We start from the raw sequence: 21,154 nt of genomic DNA on the forward strand, positions 1-21,154 counted from the left end.
AACAGCAAAGGAAAAGTGAAAGACACCTGAAAGCTGGAAGGAAGGAAGGAAGGGACAAGGAGTCAGTGCATGGGGAAAGCACTCGCTGCTGGGCTGCTAACCAAGAGAAACAGGGCCACCAAACAGGCTTTTACTTTTAGAGAGTGAGAGAAGACAGTGACAACAATACCAGCTAATAATAACCATAATAACATGACAATTACTAAACACTTGTCCTGCTGCTGCTATCAGCCCCGCACTGCAAGTGCCAGCTGGATGAGCCAGCATCACTTTGGTGTCCAAATCCACATTTGGATTTTAGGCATCATCACAGATCATCAATGACACCCCTTCTCTTGATAAACTCAGCTAAAAACTACCCCAGCCCTACAGATCTTTTGGAGCCCTGATCCCTGCACAAAACCTCCACAAAAAACCTGGGTTTATGTTGCAGAGTAATATTGCAGGAAGGTAAAAAGCAAGACTGGAGGTTTTATCCCTGGGAAGACCCCTTCTAGAAGGCCGCTGCAACAGCTGCTTGGAAAAGCACATTTATGACAGTGCTTTCTGATATCCATCCAAAGTTGTATCCCACAGCAGAGCTCGGAAACGCCGCAACCATAGCGAACGCAGCCACCGCTGGTAACCAGCAACTTGGCAAAGCGCACAGACCGCAGCAAAAATGCTCTCGATCCAGGTCTGTCCCACCCTCCCCTGTGCCACCAGTCAGTCCCTGTCCTCCGGGAACATCCACCCTGCCGAGGTGAAGCGGGTTAGTAGCAGAGGACAAGCGTGCACACAGACATGCTCTTTCTTACTAACCTTGGCGATAGGACTGAGTGGCTGTGTGCACGCAGCAAAGCCCCTTTTTATTGTGTCTGTCAAGGTCAGAGTGGGAAAAGATATGTCAGAAATTCCCATGTGTCATGTCCACACAGCTCCATTGGTGCTGCTGTCCCACTGCCTGGAGAGACACAAAAGGCAAACTTCGCTTTTATCTCTCTGCAAATGCAGCCTGGTTATTTTTATTCCTGTATTGTCAGGCGAGTACAAAGGCAGAGTGAGCAGCAGGGCAGGCAGCGCCGCTCTCCCAGCTCTCCCAGCCTGCCCGGCCATCAGCAGAGGAACAAGAACTTCGCCATTTCCTTCTGCACCTGAGCAATCCGTCCTCCTGCTCCTTCCCTGCACCCGCCAGGAGAGCCGCTGCTGCTGGGTGTGTGCAGCTTTCCCAGCCGGAGCATCCCGACCCTCGCCCTGCTCCAGCTCAGCCTCTCCCCAGCCGCACTGCCCGAGAGCGGAGACCAGGGAAGGAGCTTGGGGCTTGGCCTCTGCTACTCTCTTCTTTCTTCTCGAAGGGCTCGGCTTCTTTCCCGAGGCACACTGGCCACTGCCTATTTGACATCAAACCTCACAAACACCAGGATTTTATTTTCTGGTTTTGTCAGAGGGGTCTGATGACCCAGAGCCGTAGCAGCAGTTGGGCTCGAGCTCCCTGCTCTGTCTGGCTGGTGTGGGTGGACTCTGCCCTTGGTGAGCTCTGCCCAGCAGTAAATCCCCAGGTCCTGCTCCCAGAGCTCGTTCGCCTTGACTTGGGAGCTTGGTTCATGGCTACAACAGATGAGAGATCTCTCTACAGAGAAGCTTCTGGGTGTCCTCCACACCATTTCACCAGGGCAGCACCCAAAGGCACCATGTACAATGTGATCGCAGCCCAGAGCACCCCACTGTCCCGGCACATTGACCATGGGCTGCGTGACATGGGAACAGGACCTGGGGGACACAGCCAGACCCATACCTGTGCCATGGGGATTTCTGTGCCCGGCTCAAGGAAAAGCCATTTTACTTGCTGATATCTGAAGTGAGGTTTCTGCCCCTGTGCTGGCCATGTTGCTGCCTCCCATCTCCTTTCTTTGCCTTTGCTTTGGTGCATTGAAAAAACAAAGCAAGGCTGGATAGTTTTTTGCACCCCATCACCTCCTGCCCACACCAGGCCAGGGAAGGACCATCACGTACCATCCCTTGGGGAAAGGGCCCTGCAGAGCAGCCCAGGATTGCAGCCGGGATGTTCGTGCCCTGATGGGATGGGCTACAGCCGTTCAGCCCCCAGGGAACATGGACAGTCCTCTCTGCAGCACTGCTCTGCTCCTTCCCTGACACAAAGCCACCCCATGTGCCCCATGGGAGCAGGGACACTTGTGGGCTGCTTGGATTCAATGCAGGCTCATGTGAAATGAGCTGCAGCCACCTCCAGAGCTGGAAATCAGCCTAACCAGGGCTGGCTGACTTGGGACCCACATGCATGTTCAGGGACAGGTAGCATCTGGTCTCCCTTGGCAGTACGAATAGCTGCATTCCCCATCGTCAGCCAACGGAGGTCTCTCGGTGCTTCTTGGCTCCCCGGTTGTGTGGTCATGTCCTATGGACACAGAAACTAGAAATGCCCCCAACGAGATGATGCTGGAGAACCAAGACCCATGGCTGCAGGGTTTTGCCATTCCCCATTCGCTAGCCCTCACACTCCAAAGAGACTTGGGGTTGTTGAATCCTCCGGAGAGAAGGGGAAACTGAGGCACAGGATGATTAAGGATTAGCTGCACAGTGTTGTGCCCAGTCTGTATGTGGCGTGGCCTCCACCACGGCCAGAATAGCATCACTGGGAGCTGCTTTGGGAATGTGGCTTCAGCCTGGGCACACAGCCCAGGTTGCAGATTTTTGCAGCCACAGGACCTGCCCTGAACCTAAGCCAGGTGCTGGAGGGGGTTTCTGCTTGCTAGTGGTAGTCAGTCCTTCCATCCAGCACACAGGCAGGGTTTGCTACTGCACTCGTGAACCTGGGTTCCCAGTGCCATCTCCCCCACATCCCCCTGACAGGGGGTCCCTCTGCCTTCCCACCCTGCTCTGGAGTGAGCTCTGGGAATCTCAATGCATGGAGGACGACTCCAGACCTGTCCCCAAGGGGATGGCTCGGCTCAGGGCTGGGTCGATGTTGCCTTCATTGACTGCACGGTGCAATGTAAGGGCTTTGCGTGGTGCCAGTCTCCCCTGTGAATTAAAATGCTCCCATAAAGGGGACTCCATAGCATGAACAGGGTGACTTTGAGCACGTCAGGATAAAACAGCGCAAGCCCCCACCTCCATGTCCCACGTGGGTACTCTCTCACCAGGTCAGCGGTCAGAAGCTCAGGTACTCATCAGGATTTGGCAGCAGCTGGTGCGGAGCTGGACTCTGCATATGTGTCTACTGCAACTCCCCTGGTGAGACCCTCAGGGAGACACCAGCGCTGAGACCCCTCCTGACCACGGTGTGACAGAGGTGCTCAACCTTGCCCAGATGGCAGTTTCAGTGTCCTGAAGAGCCACAGGTGCTGGTGGACCACAGGTCCCTCTGAGGTTACCCTGGTGGTCTTCTGCCTCTCTGCCCTGAGCTTGGAGTCAGGTTTCCACCCACACCCTGGAGGGACCCAAGGCCTTTGGTGGGTCTGGTGCCAAGTACCTTTGCCATGAGCATCCCAGCAGTGGGATGAGCTCTTGGCCCAGACCTACCAGCTGGCCCAGCCTCACACATTCTTCTCAGGGCACGTGCCCTCCCCACGCTCTGCTCACCCCCTCCCCTGCCTTATCTTTAAAGCGATTTTATTTTCGGAGATTCCTTCTGCAGTTCCTTCTGTTCGCCCTAGTTTCTCTCCCTCTTTGAAGAGGTTCCAGCAGGATCCATCAAAGGCCAAGCAGATCTGTAGAAGGGGAAATATGGAATGGTCGCTACAGCAGCTGCTTGAACTGCAGTTCCGCTGAGTTTGGATGTTTTCATCTCTGGCATTTGTGATGTGGTTTTTAGGGTGGTAGGAAGCTCATCCTCATATTGCTGTCAAGGCCTGAGCTGTGCCCTGCTCGGACAGGTGTGACAGGGCATCTTCAGAGGGGCTGCAGAGGGCTCCTGTGGACCTCCCATAAAACACCCCATGCACAACAAGGAGCCCACGGATTTAGCTGGAGCAGAGGGCAGTTTGCCTGAGGTTGCTGTTGCCCAAATAGCCCATCTGAGTGTCCCACCAGCCCTGCATGACCATCCTCAGTGGTGGGAGCATCTCCATTGGCCATTGAGGCACCCACGTTAATCCCCCATAGCTCTGTGCTTGATGTTGGCCTCCCATGAGATGATGGCAGAGGATGGAGCTCCTCAGCCATGTCCCCAAGGGCTGCACAAGCCTCTCCCCGTGGGACAGGACACCACCAGCACCAGCCTGTGGAGCTGCCCCTTCCGTGAGCATTTGTGGTCAGATCATCTCCTACCCAGCCCTGGAGAGCCAGGAGGGTGCCAGGGCCTCAGCCATCCTCTCCAGACAAATCCCCCAGCTGCTCCCTGACCCCTAGGAGGAATGTTTCCCATTAGCAGGCTCTGATAAGTAGCAGGAAGGAGAATTACTTTACGTGTCAGGCAGTTCGCTAGAGGTTTCCACACTTAACATATCACTGCTATCAGCTCCCTGAAATGCACTGGAGGGGAGTGAGAAGGCGGCTGATTAGATAAAGACAATCTGCAGAGGGGCTATTTCAGGCATATTTCCATCCAGTGAGAATGTCTGCTCACAGTGAGAGAGGCGGAGGTGACAGGCCAGCGCCGCCAGCCCAACAGTGTCCCTCTGGCTCAGCCTGGCCATGCAAGGCTCCCTCCAAAGCAAACCCCTAAATCTCCACATCCCTATCCCACCAGAGCGAGAGAGACAGCGGCCACCACCACAGCACAGCTTCCCCAAAGGGCAGATGCTCCTGTGGGGCCTGAGATGGGGTTGGCTCTGGATCCCCCATCTCACAGCTCCCTGGGCACTCCCCAGCATGAGTGCCCTGCTGCCTGAACTGTTCGTCGGGCATTGGAACAGGCTGCCCAGGGCAGTGCTGGAGTCACCATCCCTGGAGGGGTTGAACAGACACAGAGATGAGGTTCTCAGAGACATGGGGTAGTGCCAGAGTTGGGTTAATGGCTGGACTTGATGATCTTGAGGGTCTCTTCCAACCAAAATGATTCTGTGATGAGCCAACCCTAGACACAGTGCTGGTCCCCCTGTCCTGAGCTCTCTGTCCTTTGGCAGGGGGTGAAGTGTTGCCTCTATAACTCTTCAAGTACACGCATGAAGCTGCTGCTGCCATGAGCTCCTCGGTGCAGTGGTCCACAGCTCGGCACGGCTTGAGGCTCGGGCAGTGTGGGCACACTGATGGCTGAGCCTTCAGGCATTGCGCTGACACTGCGTGCAGAGAGGCTCCACACTGAGGATCAGGATGGAGAAGACACCTGAAAAAGATGTGACGTGAGAAGTTAGTGCCTGGAGTTAGCAAGCAAGGTGCTAGGAAGTTCACATATGGGCATGGAGATAGTGAGATTGCCTGGACACTGGGAAAATTGGAGGAGTTTTGTTTGCTCACTTTGAATTTACCAGCTTTGAGTTTCAAGAGGTTTTCTTCTGGGGATTGCCACCATAGTACTTCTGTTTAGGAATTAAGGTAGTACTGAACACTGCAAAAACTTACAGGAATGCGTGAGCCGTCTGTAAAGATGTTTGAGGTTTGGGCAATGCACTTCAAAACAACAAGAGAAAAGAGAACCTTGCCCTGTTCATTTGAATACTTAATAGCACCTTAATTGCAGCCGGCCTGCTGGGACAGACCCTGGCACACACCAGCCTTTGGAAATCATGACCAGGAGCTGCTTGGACGCTGCAAGGGAGGCACAGGTCAGAACCAGAGCTGGGTCACAGTTCTGCCAGTCCGCGTGCAGGATCTGTCCCTGCAGTGCCTTAGCTGCTCTGGTTTTACATCAGTTTTGATCTGCTTTGAGATCTGGAGCACAAGGTTGGGTAGAGTCCTGCACACCCATCAAGCCTGCACAACCAGCCCCTCGCAGAGCATCAGTTCCTAGGGTGATCCCATCAGAGCCCTCTGATCCCTCCATTCCTCCTGCACCTTCTCCTTCCCTCCATGGGAAACCAGACCAGGGTGGTGTTGAGGACTTAAACTGTTGGAAGTGGCCACACACGCCTGCTTGGCTGTAGCAGTTGTTTCCTTGGCCTGATGAAGGTCATGGTTCTGCTCCCCTGGCCCATCGACCCAGCATTCTGCTCATGACGGGATCAGACACTGCTTGGCTTGTCCTCCCCACTGCACTTGGCCATCAAGCCTCGCAGTAGATCGAGCTCAGTCTATCTCACGACAAGGAACAATTTTTCAGGATGGAGTGTCAGCAGACATGGGAGTTCTTCATGGGATCTGGTAGGCTTGGACCTTCCTCAAGACTGGCTGTCACCTAGAAGGGAGCACTACTCCTGCATGTCCCCACATCACGACAGTAGACCTTCTCACCTCACTGTGGCCCATCAGACAAGATGGACTTTTCTTTCTCCAAACTGCAGTGAATATCTGATTCCAGGTTTCCAGTCTCTAGTCTGGATATGCCCTGGTGGGATGCCACCTTGCAAACAGTAGCTTTCCCTTACAAGATGTCCCCCGTCCCCAGGCAAGATTCTGCCTTGTGGCATTTGAGCTCAAGGGTTACCTTGAGCACCTCGGTGCCGCAGCTGAGCTGGACACACGCACACATATGAGGGGAATAAACCTCCTTAAAAGCTCCCCAGGAAGCACGTCCTGGTGCTGGAGGGACTCTGGGACCAGCCAGCATGGTGGCTGCTGCGCAGAAGAGCATCAGCATCCACGGCTGGTCCCAGCCCGGTGCTGCAGGAGCTTGGGCACAGCTCGGGGCAGCCAAGGTGCAGCCAAAGGCAGGTTCAGCACGGCAGCTTCATTTTCCAGCAGCTGGCCCCACAGCCTGGCTCGCTGCTATTTATACATCACTCCACGGCCACTTCACGGCACAGAAAGGCCTGGTGGAAAAGTGAAGGAAGTGAATTTACTTTGGGGAAGAAATGACACTACCCATTTATAAATAACCTGGGTTTCATTGATCTTGTAGATGCTCTCTTGGCAGAGAGTCCAATGTCGTCGCCCCAGCAATGCAGACAATACTTGGGTATTGTTTTATTCTCAGTTACAGGGAAAAGGACAGCACCAGCTGCCTTTCTATCTTTAGCCCATGAGAGCACCCTTCAATTGTTCTGCACTTCAAACAATAGGCACACGTGTGGGGGGTTTAAGATTGCTGGCCTTACCAGAGCATTTCGCATCAAAATGCAGCCTTAGAGACAATAGATTTCTTTCATGCCCTGGCTGAAGCTGGTATTTATATGACAGAGAAACCAGGGTGCAAGAGCTCCGTCTTGTTTTTCTTGTGCATGATGGGCCAGGGGGACGTTTGGCTCCCCGGGGAGCCCTCTGAACTCCCTTTCCACAAAAATAACCCCATTGTTCTCTCTGTTCGGCTGGTGCCGAACATCACATCATCCCCTCTGCTCGCACAGTCAAGTTAATGGCTTTGGTACCACGCTAGTCCGAAAACTAGTCCATTAATGCAGAAATATTGTGAGCTACAACAGTGTTGGCCAAAACCTCAGACTTGGTTGTGTTGGAGATTTGGGGGATGATTTTTGCCCCGTGCACCCACATCCAATAGATGAGCGATGCTTTGAAGGTGCAGACGGGCAGCCCAGCTCTGCAACCGGCCCGTCAGCTGCTGGGTATCAAATGCCCCCGCATAACTCGGCACCATCGTGGGCTGATGATCTGCCTGTTTTGTGGTGGCTCTGCCGGTGCCCTCGGAGCCTCTGCCCGGTGTGGCCGGGGTACCTGGGCTGTGCCGGGGACATCCCGGGTGTGGGACGTGGCTGCGTGGGGACAGATCTGCCACAACGCTCCCATTCACACGAATGAGAGGCGCAGGGTCATGTTAGAAGTATTTATTCCGCCCCGTTGTGGCTGATGTTGTATTGAGTTTCAATTGTCTGAGCCCCGCGCAGCCTTTGAAAGGGGACGCGACATCCCAAAGCCACAAAGGCTCTTTAACAGCCAGAGGAGAGGTTTACAAGTATAAAGTACTTTTCTTTAAACTTTGGGGGACTCTATTTTTAGCAAATAAAGATAATGTCCCAGTTGCTGTTGTTCATCTTTTGTTGCATGGAACATGCCAAATACTTACCATGTCTGCCATATTTTTTTATCATTTAACCTTCTCTGAGCCGCATTGCGGTTCTCTCAGGCTGTAGCAGAGATTATGGGCTATTTGCATGTTCAAATCCTTCCCGGGCTACTGGATTCCTTTGAAAAGATCTCATCTCCAGACTGAATTTGGAAAAGAGAAAGAAAAGGCAAGCCAGAGCTCTCTATAAAAGGTTTTCCCAGTCAGAGCAGGGTGCATTTGTTCCGGGAGCTCGCAAGGACAGGGCAATACTTTTTTCCAGCTTACTTGCAATGAAATGGGACCATTTTTTGCAATGTTTTGCTTAGAAATTCAAGCTTTTTATGCACTTCCTGAACCTCTCAGAACAAATGAAGAGGGGAATCAGGACCCTGCCGGGACCAAGGACTGAGAGGGGAAATGCTTCTGTTTGAGTAAACTCTGTCCTTCCGCGTTGTGACTAAACTCTGAGACTTTGCTCCCCACTTCCATCCCTTGACCAGCACGTGGGTGAACAGCCCTTGTCCCATGGAGGGGAGACCTCAGCAAGCAGCTTCTCTGTGAATGCCCACGTCCAGCTGAACGTTGCGGAGTTGCTCTAGGGAAAGCGAACTAGGAGAAAGCTGCTGTGTTTTGTAAAACTGAAAGTGTTTGCCGTCACAAGACCTCAGCGGCGAACTGGTGGATTTGAGTTTGTCTCTATTTATTGGGGCTCTACCCCCATCAATCCATAAAATTATTGATATTCAGAGAGGACATGATCTCACCAAGTGTTGGTGATGGATCCATTGTGCAGAACAGCCCTAGCGAGCCCCAAACTTCCTCAGGCCACAGGCATAAGCAAAGTTGAAACCCTGTGCCTGCTCCACCCTTGCGACCACGCTGACACAATGCAGCCCTTGCTTTCCAGCAGGAGCAACCAAACCAGCGCCGGTTCCCCAGCTGCCCACGTCCCCACGGGATGCAGCACCTACACACCAATGCAGGGGGAAGCCTGAGCCTGGACCAGGGTCCCGCAGCCCTGCCGCACACCATGGGGCACCTTTGGCTCCCCCACCAAGGCTCTCCTGCAGCCTGTGCGACCCCCCAGCGCCCGCGCCCCGAGCAACCACGCGGTGCCCGGACCTCCCGCCAGCGCTCCTCCCTCCCGCCTGACGTCACGGCAGGACGTCACACCTCCCCGTGACGCACCGCCGCGAGAGGCCGCACGCGCGCTCCCAGCTCCTCCCCCCCGCTGGCGATCTCCGCGCTGATAGGTCGGCTGCGCTGCCAATCCGTGTCTAGGGCGGGGCGCGGATGGGAGGCCTGTCCAATGGGCTGGTGGAGGGCGGGGCCAAGCGGAGCGGCGCGGAGCAGGTAGGGGCTGCGGGGCTGGTGTCCGTCCGGGGGCAGCGAGGGGCCGGGGTGGTCCCGCCGGGCCGGACGGTGCCGGCTGTCGCGGCCCGGCCCTGCAGCTCCGTGAGGGCCCTGCCCGTGCTGCCCTGCGGCGGGCGGCGCGCTCGGGCCCTGGTGCTCGGCCGGGGGTGCGGAGCTCCGTGCGGGCCCGGGCTGCCCCGCCGAGCGGGCAAGGCCAGGCCGCCCGTGGAGAAGGCTCCGGGTGAGTGACCGGCGCTCTCTCCCCTCAGCCATGGCCGCCCCGTGGGAGGACGTTCTGTGCGACTCGGCGGCCATCCGGGAGGCAGCGCTGGCGGCCGTGGACGCGGCGCTGCTGGCGGGGGTGCTGATGCGGACCGAGGGGCTGCCCAACGCCTCGGATGTAAGTGCCGGAGCGGGGTCAGGGGGCGCGTTCGGTCCGGGCCGGGCTGAGTCAGCACGGCCGGAGGGGCGCGGGGAGGTTTGTGCTGAGCCCTCCTCAGTGTGCCCAGCTCCATGGCTGCAGCACGGTGGATGTGGGGGCCGTAGCTCTGCCTTATGGGCATCTCCCATGTGAGGAAAGGCTGAGGGAGCTGGGGGTCTTTAGCTTGAAGAAGAGGAGACTGAGGGGTGACCTCATTAATATTTATAAATATGTAAAGGGAGAGTGTCAGGAGGATGGAGCCAGGCTCTTCTCGGTGACAGCCAATGGTAGAACAAGGGGCAATGGGTATAAAGTGGAACACAGGAGGTTCCATTTAAATATGAGAAGAAACTTCTTCCCAGTGAGGGTGGCAGAGCCTGGCCCAGGCTGCCCAGGGGGTTGTGGAGTCTCCTTCTCTGCAGACATTCCAACCCGCCTGGACACCTTCCTGTGGAACCTCAGCTGGGTGTTCCTGCTCCATGGGGGGATTGCACTGGATGAGCTTTCCAGGTCCCTTCCAATCCCTGGCATTCTGTGATTCTGCGAACTCACACCCTGTCCTGCTGATGAATGCATCTCCCAAGATCCAGCCCTGTGATACAGGTCCCCTTTTCCAAGGCGGGAGGGATAGATCTGGAAAGGTTTGGGAAGCCACCAGGAGCCTTGTGTGTGTGTGGTGCTGGGAGTTCATCCCTCTGTCAGCCTCTCACCACCTGCATGGTCCTTTGAACTCTTGGAGGGGCTTCTTTTTTGGTGTGCTCGCAGCTACAAGTCAGCTTTTGCTTCATAGCTGGGGCAAGGTGATGGGGACGGGGTGGCCAGTGTGTGGAATTACCTCTGGTGAATCCCAGAATGTCAGGGATTGGAAGCCCTGTGCCTGTGTCTGGGGCTCATTAAGCAGGGATCAAAGGAAGTGATTCTTATGGCCAAAACCTAGGAGTGGCAAATTCACCTTTTCTCTGAAGCTGAGGCATTTTGGAGACGGTGCTCTCCGCTTAATGTGGAAATGGAGCATCCTTCAGAGGGAAGCGTTCAGCTCAGCTGGAGCTCTGGAGCAGCTGTTCCTGCCTCCGCAGCGCCCACCAGACAGCTTGCAAAGTAAAACCCTCAGAAGTCAGGAGTTGTGGGGTGGGTTGTGGCTGTGTGTCTGTCCAGGGTGCATGAGGGGGCCTGGGAATGGCTTGAACCTTCAGCCAAGCGGAGGAAGCACATCTCTAGCCCCGCTTAAACTGCATAGTCTAGGGTGCGTTTCCAGCCCTGTGGACCCTTGTGTCGAGACCTGACTTCTCTGTTGCCACATTCTTGTTTGCAGGTGGTGAATTACGCTCCCTTCACACTGCTCCCATCTGCAGTACCATCTGCCCTGTTTGAACAAGCGTACGCTGTTCAGCAAGACTTTAACCTGCTGGTGGATGCTATTAGCCAAAACAAAGAATTCCTGGAGCATACCCTGGCCAGGTAACTTTGTTTCGTGTTGCATTTTAATTAAATATTCTAAATGCTATTTATTGCCCTGCAGGCATTCCTACCTTCCAACCATTAATGTCCTTCAAGCTGAGGCAGGTACTCCTGTCCTCTGCAGGAAGTGTCTGCTGCATTATATCTCCTGAGACTGATTTCCATCAAGCCTCTGTGCTTTGAAGTCTCCTCAGAGGATGGGGCATCTTGTTGACACCCTCCAGTGATCTTCGGTTTTGCCAGTGTTTCAAGTTTGTGAATTCTTACTTGTGAGTTTGTTAGCCCCTGGGCCTTAAATTCAAATTGCCGAAGCCTTCCTTGAGTCCTAGATGTAGCAGTCTGTTTTGGTCTCATTTTGCGTCTGCCTGTGGCTCTCTGGTAACCACCAGCTCTGATGCCTGTTCTGAAGAGAAGGTGTTTGTTCTTTCTCCCACCCCGACCTCTGATCGGTCACCCCATGTCCCCTCCTTTCCCATCCATGTCAGGAAGGTGATGGGCAACCTCTGGGTGCTGGAGGACTCGTCAGTTCTGGCTCATGAGCTCTGATGGATTTGTCTGTGGCTGTTGCCCTGTGCTACCGTGACCATCCCTGTGGGCCCCATAATCCATAGGGCTGATGCTTCCACAAAACCCATCCCTGCTGCCTGTTCTGTGCTGCCCGTGCAGGTGCTGATGGCTCGCTGGCACCAGGACAAAGCAAAGGAGACTGTTTTCCAGCCTCATTCTTGTTTTGCTAAAGCCTGACCCCTCAGGGCTCTCAAAGCTTGTGCCTGTTACAGAGCTGGCTCCACCCAGAGCTTGTGGGGGCACGTTTGTACCTGTGGTTAAGGAACGCAGCGCCTGGTGCTCGTGTGCACTCAAGTGTCTGCCCTGTGCTGCCTCTTGCGCAGTGTTTCAGGGCAGCTCCTTGGAGGTGCTGCTCATGATCGGCTCAGGAGTTCAGGACCCTAAGAAAAGCCTGACCCGCTCTAGCAGAGGCACCGAAGCACTTGGCACCATAGTGTACAGGATTTGGAGCCTGACAGGACAGGGGGAATTTGGTGAAGCTTGTGAAGCTTCTGTGAACTGTGTGTGCAGGCACAGAAACACTTCTGATTTCTTTCCTGTATTTGCAGAGTTCTGTTGCATTTCTTTGCTTTTGCTTGTCCTGTCTCCCTGCCCTGCAAAGGAAAGTCACTTCTGCACAGCGGTGCTTTTTCGAGAGCGGCTGTGCTGAGCAGGCTGGCTTTGTGTTATGGTTGTGCACTGCGGCCCCTGATGACGAGTGCATTCATGGTGAGATGCTTAACACTGCTTTGGGACTTGGTCCAGCCACAGCCCTGTTATGTGTTGTTAGAATGTCCCCCATAAGGTTTTTTTTCTGGAGGGGAGTTAATTTTCTTGTTCCTCTGTGACAGCGTAAGGGGAACTGATCTGGTCTGTCTTTCTCTCTAGCACCATCAAGGTAGATGACTTCACAGCTCAACTCTTCAGAATCTACGTGCAAGTTTTGGAGGAGGGCTTGGCTCAGGTACCTCGGCAGGACCCCCGTGGCCAGCAGCCGTGTCCCTTTGTGTTGTGGTGGGATTGCCTGGTCTCTGCAAGCTTGTTTGCTGCTGCGGGCTTTGAACTGTCCCCTAGTCAGGCCGGTCACTGCCTGTGGTACGATGTCTCGGTTACACCCTGTGAGCTCCGGACCTTGCCCTGTTTGGCAGTCACGCCCTTTGGTTTGTGCTGCTGGAAATTCAGGCCTTGACTTGGAGGATTTAATCCGGTTTGTCTTTGTCCTCTTGGACCCTTGGGGGAGTGCAAAGACATGTGCTGTGTTGGGACCTGTGCTGGACAGACTGTCTCTGCAGAAGCTCCTTTACTCTCATGAGTGTTGCAAACTCCTCTGGAGCGCTGAGAAGGGCTGTGGGCCCTGAGCAGCAGCCAAAGCACCCACAGGCACATCTTGCAGAGATTTTTATCAAAATTAAAGCAATTGGATCTGCCTCAGGAGGATTTTGAAGTGAGGTCATCAAAGGGTTTGCAGTTAAAGGCAACAGGAGAATCTGCTTCATCTCCTTTCTCTTTCAGTCTGTGTTTCTAGGCATAAACCGCTCTGATTACATGTTTGACCGTGGGGTGGATGGGACACCGGCTCTGAAGCAGATAGAAATAAACACCATTGCTGCCAGCTTTGCCGGCCTCACCTCCCGCACTGTGGCGGTCCACGGGTAAGGGAGCATCTCCAGCCTGTGCTGCCGGGCACTGCAGCAGCTGTACCGCCTGGCCTGCTGCGCTTGGCGTTGTGTGCTCTCCAAGCTCCTCCCTCAGTCTGGGCAGGGGTTGTCGTGCCATTTACAGCTTTTTTTTTTTCTCTTTTGTTCCCCAGGCAGGTGTTGAAAGTGCTGGGCAAGTCTGAGGAGGCATCACGCCTGCTGCCCAACAACCCATCGAAAGGGCTTGCCGTGGGTATTGCGAAAGCCTGGGAGCTCTACGGGTCACCAAGGTAGGGAGAGAGAGAGGAGGTGCCAAAGGCTGGTTTATCTGGTCTCCCTTAGGGCTGCAAGTGTTTGGTTTTGAATTTGTGCTTTCTGAAACATGCCTGTGTGCTAAATGAGCTGTTCTGGAAAAGCCTGTGGCACCCTGGGAAGAGCAAAGGGCTTGTCTCGGTGCACAAGGCTGCTGTGTGGAGGGGGGGCATGGAAGAGTTGTGTGCTTCAACCCTGCGCAGAGCTCGCTTTTCCTCCTGCCTTTCCCCATTGTGCTGATGCCCTGCAATGGTTTGGTGATGACTCAGGATTGGTACTTTGGTTTGCATGCTGCCACTTAGAAATGCTGGAGAAAACAAGCAGGATCAGTGCAGAAACCTGAATTACAACAGAGATCAAAAGTTGGTGATTGTGGGTGCAGAGGAGTGTTTCTGGGTTTAATGATGTCCCTGGTATCTCTTGCAGTGCTGTGGTGATGTTTCTAGTGGAGGAAGTCCAAAGGAACATTTTTGATCAGCGATGTGTAGAAAATGAGCTTTGGAACAGGTAAAGGCTGAATTTTCCTGGGATGGGGAAGGAAGGAGATGCAGTTTTAGAAAAGGGAGGCAGAATGAACTTCTGCTGGGTTGTGGTGTTTCCCTTGAAGCAGCTCGTGGAGCATCTCCAGGCTCTCCAGCGGGAACAGCGTGGTGGGGGGAGCGTGGGAGCAGCCCATGGAAAGACGGGGGTGTGCAGAATCTGTTTGCTTTTTACTTTTCCACCTACTCAGGGATAAAGTCAAAACACTTCATAGTTTCTGGGACTGTGAGAGGGCATGTCTTGGTATGTAACAGGGCAGCTTGGACTTATCTCTGTGGTCTGTTGCGCAGCTGTCTCCAGCGTTCCTTCAGTGCCTCCTGCTGGACTCAGCGCCCACCTTTGCCCTCATACCTACCTCCCAAAACCTCTCACTGGAATTACCAGCAGCCATCAAAGCCTCTGGGCTCCAGGGCTGATTCCTTACTGATTTTTGTGCCTGTGTGGTCCTCAGAGCCACCCCAGTGGTAACTTTGCTGTGGGCCAAGTATCTTAGACAAGATGATAATGAGCAGAGCAGAGTTAATAAGTGTCTTGCTTGCTCTGTGACTTGCAACTGGGCACAGGTTATCTCATAAACGCTTAATTAACAAAGCTTCAAATTGTGAAAGATCTTGGCAAAGCAACGTGGCAGTGCAGCAAAGGACTCGGAGAAGGAGGTGTTTTGCTGAGGTCTGGCCCCAAGCCTGCGCTGGAGCGCTGGGAGCTGGAGCGCAGCGTCTCCAGATCCAAGTCCACACTGCCGCTCTGTGGAGGAATGACTATAAAGCATATTTATAGAGAGGGAGAGAAAACATGCAGGAAATCACTTGTCTGACTGCAGCTCTTGCCTTTGAAGGCAACATTGAGTAAATCTGTTGCGTAGGGGTAGAAGACCAAAATATTGACTCCTCTTAGAAATACTTTAGGAGGTGAAAGGTGAGTATGGAGAAATCCATGGTTTTTATGCACGTGTTCTGCTTCCTGCAATGTTTAGGCTGGAAACATAAGATGGGTGCTAAAAACAGGGACTGTTTTGGCCTGTAGGATTCTTCTGGCTCTGTGGCACAAAGCATGAGGTTATTTGAGCAGGAGCCTGCAGATCCTCCTTGCTGCAGCCACCAGCTCCACTTGTGTGCCACCTCAGGTAACTATGCCCAGCCTGGTGACTCTCCCACTCCTCTCTTAACAGGAATATTCGGGTCATCAGGAAGCGATTCAGAGATGTGTTTGAAAAGGGGTCTCTGGATGATGCCAGGACGCTGTATATGTGAGTATGAGCCAAGGTGCGCGCTCCTGGCTGTGTGTTGGGCACACAGGGCTGTAAATGGGAATTTTCAACCAAAGCTGGTGGTATGTTTTGAGTGTAAATAGTGACTTTCTGAGAAAGCAGCTCTCTTCCATGCTCCAGGATGCTGCTTCCACTTAGAGGTGAAGTGATTTTGCTTTCCCAGTGTTGTTGGTTTTGAACACACTCAGCATCTCGCCTGCACCCTGTGGAGGTCGGGATGTGCAGGTCACAGACCCAAGTGCTGGCAGTTGGTCCCAACCGTGATGTTTGTCCTATTTCCAGGGCGATGTGCTTGGAGCTGTACAAGCCTAAAGGATGATATGGTTTCATGCCAATGTTTTTTTTTCTGTAGTTAGGCTAATTTTTCCATGGTTTGACCTTTGGTGCCTCTGCTGTGTTTAATTAACGATTGTATTTGTCATTGCCAGACAGTTAAAGTGTGTCCACTGTACTTCCTCCAGAGCTTCCTCTCCCCTCACTGACGAACACCTTTACAATTAGACTGCCTGGCTGCAGGCAGTTTCTGTGCTGTTTTTCCTGACCGTGGCAGTTCGTGTGGCCGAAGCCTGGGAGTGTGCGGCTGTGGCTGTGCTGCAGCCCTGCCCTGGCAGGATGGTTTGGTGCCTGGGCAGGTTGTTGAGGTGCTGTCCTGCCTGGAATTGCCACCCTGCTTCCTCCCAGCTTCAGCAATCTCCCAGGCCTGGCTCCTCGTGGCAAAAGCTACCAGAGGGGGCCACAAAAAACGATGAGAAGGCTGGACCAGCTCTGCTGGGAGGACAGGCTGAGAGAGCTGGGGTGTTCAGCTGGAGAAGAGAAGCTCTGAGGAGACATTATTGTGGCCTCCCTGTACTTAAAAGGGGCAGGTGAGAAAGATGGGGACAGACTTTTGAGCAGGGCCTGTTGTGACAGGACAAGGGGTGATGGTTTTAAACTAAAGGAGGGAGATTCAGGCTGGACATGAGGAAGAAATTGTTGCCCCTGAGGGTGGTGAGAGCCTGGCCCAGAGGTGGTGGCTGAACCATCCCTGGAGACATCCCAGGCCAGGCTGGACGGGGCTCTGAGCACCCTGAGCTGGTGAAGATGTCCCTGCTCATGGCAGGGGGGGAACTGGATGAACTTTGATGGTCCCTTTAACCCAAACTGTTCTGTGATTCTGAAAAAACAAAAAAAAAAAAAAACAAAGGTTCTTACCTTCCTGCTGGGCTGGGTGCCCGAAGTATTGAGACTTGGGTTTGTCGGGACAGAGGCTGGGTGTCAGCTCCCTGTGTCCCGGGGCACATCAAACCCACTGGGGCCAGGTGCAGAGGGGCCAGGACTCCCAGTCCTTGGCTTCCTCCAGCAGAACCAGCCAGGAGCAGAACGGCTCAGGAGCCCGAGAGGACGGGGCAAATGCTCTAACACGGTGCAGCACCATTGCAGCCCCCTTGGTGCTGGGGAGCTCGGGGGCTGACCTGGTTCTCTGAACGCTTCTGGTCTCTGTTGCAGGGACGGCCAGGAGGTCGCAGTGGTGTACTACAGAGAGGGCTACGTGCCACAGAACTACGACCAGCAGGTCAGTGCTGACCGCTCTGCTCCAAGAAGCTGCCCGTGCTGTGGGTTTGAAAGGCCCCATGACCTCAGGGGTGTCTGTCCTGTCCTGTCCTGGATGGGTTAGTCCTGTGCGCTGATGGCACTGGGCAGCAGTGGCTCTGCAGTGCTGGGGTGGCCCTGGCACTCACACAATAAGAAAATGAGTGGCTTTCTTCTCCAGTAACTACTTGTGGTGACCTCTTACTACAGCACTGAAATGCTTCTGTACAATATAGGTTAACAGAGGGATTAGCACCTGCTTAAAGGGTTTAGACTTGATCCTACAGATAAATTTCTATCCTCTGCTAGGACTACTAAGCTGCAGGTAACAATAATAATGGTGTTGTCGGAAGGTGGCAGCACTGGACAAGCTGGGGAGGGGATCAGGCGATGGCTGTGGACTAACCTGGCTGTGCTGTTACTATGCTGGGAAATCTGTGTGATCCTGGAGTGCTGTTCCCACCTGCCATCCCTGCCAGGCAGGGAGGGAGAAGGCAAATTGGATGTCAATAACTGAACAGGAAAGACTAGAGAAAAACATTGGGGTTGTTGTTTGGGTTTTGTTTTTCTGACTGGATGGCTGCTCTCTTTGTGTCTTAGAACTGGGAGGCACGGTTGTTGCTGGAGAGATCGAGGGCAGTGAAGTGCCCTGACATTGCTACCCAGCTCGCAGGCACCAAGAAGGTGCAGCAGGAGCTGAGCCGGCCAGGGACGCTGGAGAAATTGCTGCCCGGCCGCACCGAGGCTGTCGCACGGATAAGAGCAACGTTTGCTGGACTCTACTCCCTGGACATGGTGAGTGTGGGCAGAGCTGGAGCAGGAATGAACATGCAGTGTGTGCTTGGCCTGCGTGGTGTTCCTCTTTGGTTAAGAAAATGAGAAGACTTTGTTGTGGCCTCAGGGGAACCCTGTTGATCCTGCTCAGAGGGGTCCGTTGAGGAGCTCCTGCTCCTCTCTGATGCTTTGCTCTTGCCATCCTTTCCTGCCAGGGTGAAGAGGGTGACAAGATGGTTGCTGCAGCTATCGCTGACCCTGACCGGTTTGTGCTGAAGCCGCAGCGAGAAGGTGGAGGTATGAGCTCAGAGGGCCTGTGTGGGTTTTCACCGTGGTTCGTGCTGTATCCAAGAAGGGCAGTAGCTCTGTGATGCTTCCTGCACCTGTGCTGAAGGGTAAACGGTGGGGTGGGGTGGCCGGTGGCTGCTTGTAGCCATGGTGACTAGTCATGGCAATAAAACTGCTGCTTCTGGAGGAGCTCCTGAGGCCCAGAGCTGGGAGCCCAGCAGCACGTGGGAGGCAAAGGCTGGGTCTCTTGGGGCCAATGACTTCTGCTGTCCTGGGAAGTGTTTGACCTGCTGTTTGGTTTTGTTTTGTGTTCTGCCAGGGAACAACCTCTATGGTGAAGAGCTCAGGCAGGTTCTGGAGAAGATCAGAGACAGCCCTGAGAGAACTTCCTACATCTTGATGGATAAGATCAAACCACAGCCAGTGATGAATTACTTGCTGAGGGCTCACAGTCCCCTGCAAGTGTCCGAGTGCATCTCAGAGCTCGGTATTTTTGGTGTCTACGTCAGGTGAGGAACGTGCTGCGTTATGGGGTGGTTTGCTCCAGCTGGCACTTGGGTTGGGAGCATTTTCTCCTCTGTGCTGTCCGAGCAGGTGCCTCTGGGGACGTGGAGGTGCAGGGGACAGACAGGACCATGGAGTCTCCACCCTGGCAGCAGCTCTGAGCACTGTGTTCACATGCTGAACTGCTGCTCGGTACCTGCTGAAAAACCACAGAGCTGGTGCTGGCAGTTACTGGTGTAACATCCATCGGGAACTGGTGTGTCTCATCCCTCATTTCTGGAGGCACTTCTTGGGATCTAGACAGAGCTGCATGCTTTCCTGAAGCCCTCGTGATCTTGGAAATATCTGAAGGCTTAATGTGGTTGTGTTCAACCCTAAATAGCTGCTGCTTTTGTTTAAAACACTCTTGGGGCCATAGAAATGTTCCCATAGGTTATAAATTAAAGGACTTCTCACACAATTTTAGAAACAAGTGTACTCCTGGCAGTGTTCACAGCCTGACACTGAGAAAGGGCCCTGGTGGGCACAGAACATGTGCAGCTCTGTTGTCTGCAGAGACCCAAGAACTCTCTATTAACCTTGGGGCTCTCACATACTGGTTTCCTGCACCGTGGCCAAGAACACGAGTCAGATTGTTCAAGATGGTAGAAATGCCGTAAGCTTTCTGGGCTGTGGGTGCTCAGTTGTCCTTTTCTTTGCAGACGGGGCAAGGAGATGGTGATGAACAAGGCCGCCGGCCACCTCCTGCGGACGAAGGCGATCGAGCACGCGGACGGTGGGGTGGCGGCGGGGGTGGCGGTGCTGGACACCCCGTACCCGGTGTGAGGAGGCGATGCCCCATCCCACCCGCCTCGCTCTGCTGCCTGAAGAGCTGATCTGTCGCAGGGACGTTCTCCTTAGGGTGCGCTTACCAAGGTCTGACGTGCTGGGGACTGTGAGGATGGACTGTGTGGATGCAACTGCTCGAATGTCCTGCCTGCCAGCCCCAGCTTCTCCTCTGCAATTCCCCCTGCAGGAAAAAAGGACCCTCTTGCTCTGTCTGCTCTGTGCCCTCTGCATGTCCCAGCTGCCACGTCCCAGGGCTGCATTGGTCTGGGTGCTCCCCTGGGGTCCAGCCTGCGGGCAGGGGTATGTACAGCAGTGCTCAAGGGTCGATGTACCACAACAGGCACTTGCGCTGTTCCCAGTTTTGTGCTCCTTGATGCTGTGTTATTTCTGGAGATGCACAAACCCAAAGCCTGTAGAACAGGAGGAGAAAAGTGGATGTGCAACTAACAGCCTTCAGCTGTGTGATTTGTGCTCCAGTGCCTCAGTGCTCTCCAGGCTAATGAGGGGAGCCCAGCTCCCCCTGCCCACAGCGCCTCCTGCCCTCCTTCAGCTGCTGCTGCTGCTGCCGCCCTGATTCCCGCTTCTCCCTGCGGATCCTCAGTGTTCCTGCACAAGGAACAGCAGCCCTGGTGTAATTTGCCCAAGGGCCTCTTTTTGTTTTTGCTCATCCCAACCAGTGCCTCTGTGCTACACAGGGCAGAATGCAGCTGGCAGGGCTGAATCTGCTCCCACTGCCTCCTGCAGCCTTGTCCAACACATCCCCATAGGCTGGCACGAGAATCCCTCGATGATGGTGGCGGACCCCAGCACGATGCTGAACTGCAGCCCTGTGTCATAGCCAGGGCATCGACCAACCCTGAACGCTCAAGAGCTTGTGCCAGGGGTGTCCCGTTGCGGGTCACACACAAGGAGTGTGTCCCGCCTGCTCAGCTGCAGCACATACAGCCCAGGAGCAGTGTCAGGGAGCCCCAGCTTTGGTGATGGTCCTGCTGGGACACGGGACTGGGAGCTTCGCAGCAGGGAAGCAATGGAATTGCGGGAGAGCCTGGATGGACACAGCCCCAGCTGCTTCATACTGGGACCAGCACTGGTGAGATGGGTCACCCTCTGGCTTTCGTGACTCGGTGGGAACAGCGCAGCAGTGCAGGACAGTCCATCCCACGGGCTCTCGCCTCTTCTTCCAGCCCCTCTTCCTCTGCCAAGCAGTCCAAGAGGAAACATAAACGATGCACCTCGGCAGAGCACCTGGGCAGCCTCAGCTCTACCCTCTCAGTGACACCAGCACGGAGCAGCGTAAAGTCCAGTATTTCTCAGGCGCGAAGGGGCTGAGTGACAGATCTGCGCATTGCTGGGCACATTGCTGCTGTTGCTGTGTGGCAGCGCCGCAATCTTCAATCTTTCACCTTGGAAAGAGTTGAATTCTGTAAGTCTGGCTGATTCTGTGATTCCTGGGGCCTTGTTTTGCTGGCAGGGGGTGTTGATTACCCCCAGCCAGACATTAAAATGTATGTGCAATCTGAACGCTGTTCTTGTGCCGGTTTTTTTAGCTTCTGCCTTGGCCCCAGCACAGCAGCAGAGTCCAGGTCGCTGCCTGTAAATCCCAGACCATGAAAGTGTTG

General features: G+C 54.4%; 1 protein-coding gene across 3 annotated transcripts; it reads left to right on the forward strand.

The window, feature by feature from the left end:
- The first annotated feature begins 9,356 nt into the window (after window positions 1–9,356).
- GSS (glutathione synthetase) lies at window positions 9,357–21,056 on the forward strand. 3 transcript variants are annotated; one of them, XR_014185392.1, is made up of 14 exons: window positions 9,357–9,391; window positions 9,661–9,791; window positions 11,125–11,270; window positions 12,705–12,780; window positions 13,329–13,468; window positions 13,627–13,743; window positions 14,192–14,272; window positions 15,474–15,551; window positions 17,058–17,124; window positions 17,742–17,936; window positions 18,131–18,212; window positions 18,523–18,712; window positions 19,409–20,625; window positions 20,720–21,056. XR_014185392.1 is itself a non-coding variant. In XM_082065303.1 (13 exons), the coding sequence occupies exons 2-13, from the start codon at window positions 9,663–9,665 to the stop codon at window positions 19,530–19,532; spliced, it is 1,425 nt and encodes a 474-aa protein (XP_081921429.1). In that variant the 5' UTR covers window positions 9,357–9,391; window positions 9,661–9,662; the 3' UTR covers window positions 19,533–21,056. The 3 variants fall into 3 exon arrangements, 1 of the variants encoding a protein (XP_081921429.1); XR_014185393.1 differs by having other exon boundaries at window positions 19,409–19,622; window positions 20,231–21,056; XM_082065303.1 differs by having other exon boundaries at window positions 19,409–21,056.
- The last annotated feature ends 98 nt before the right edge of the window (window positions 21,057–21,154 follow it).

Source organism: Streptopelia decaocto, assembly GCF_964273445.1.
Source record: "Streptopelia decaocto genome assembly, chromosome: 14".
Taxonomy (NCBI): Eukaryota; Metazoa; Chordata; class Aves; order Columbiformes; family Columbidae; genus Streptopelia; species Streptopelia decaocto.

What these genes read in the sequence shown, in the direction of transcription:
- GSS (XM_082065303.1), top strand. Translation starts at nt 9,663, where the DNA reads ATGGCCGCCCCGTGGGAGGACGTTCTGTGCGACTCGGCGGCCATCCGG. An exon ending in GAAAATGAGCTTTGGAACAG is followed by an intron (nt 14,273 to 15,473) that starts GTAAAGGCTGAA and finishes CTCTCTTAACAG; the next exon opens with GAATATTCGGGTCATCAGGA. An exon ending in ATTTTTGGTGTCTACGTCAG is followed by an intron (nt 18,713 to 19,408) that starts GTGAGGAACGTG and finishes TTTTCTTTGCAG; the next exon opens with ACGGGGCAAGGAGATGGTGA.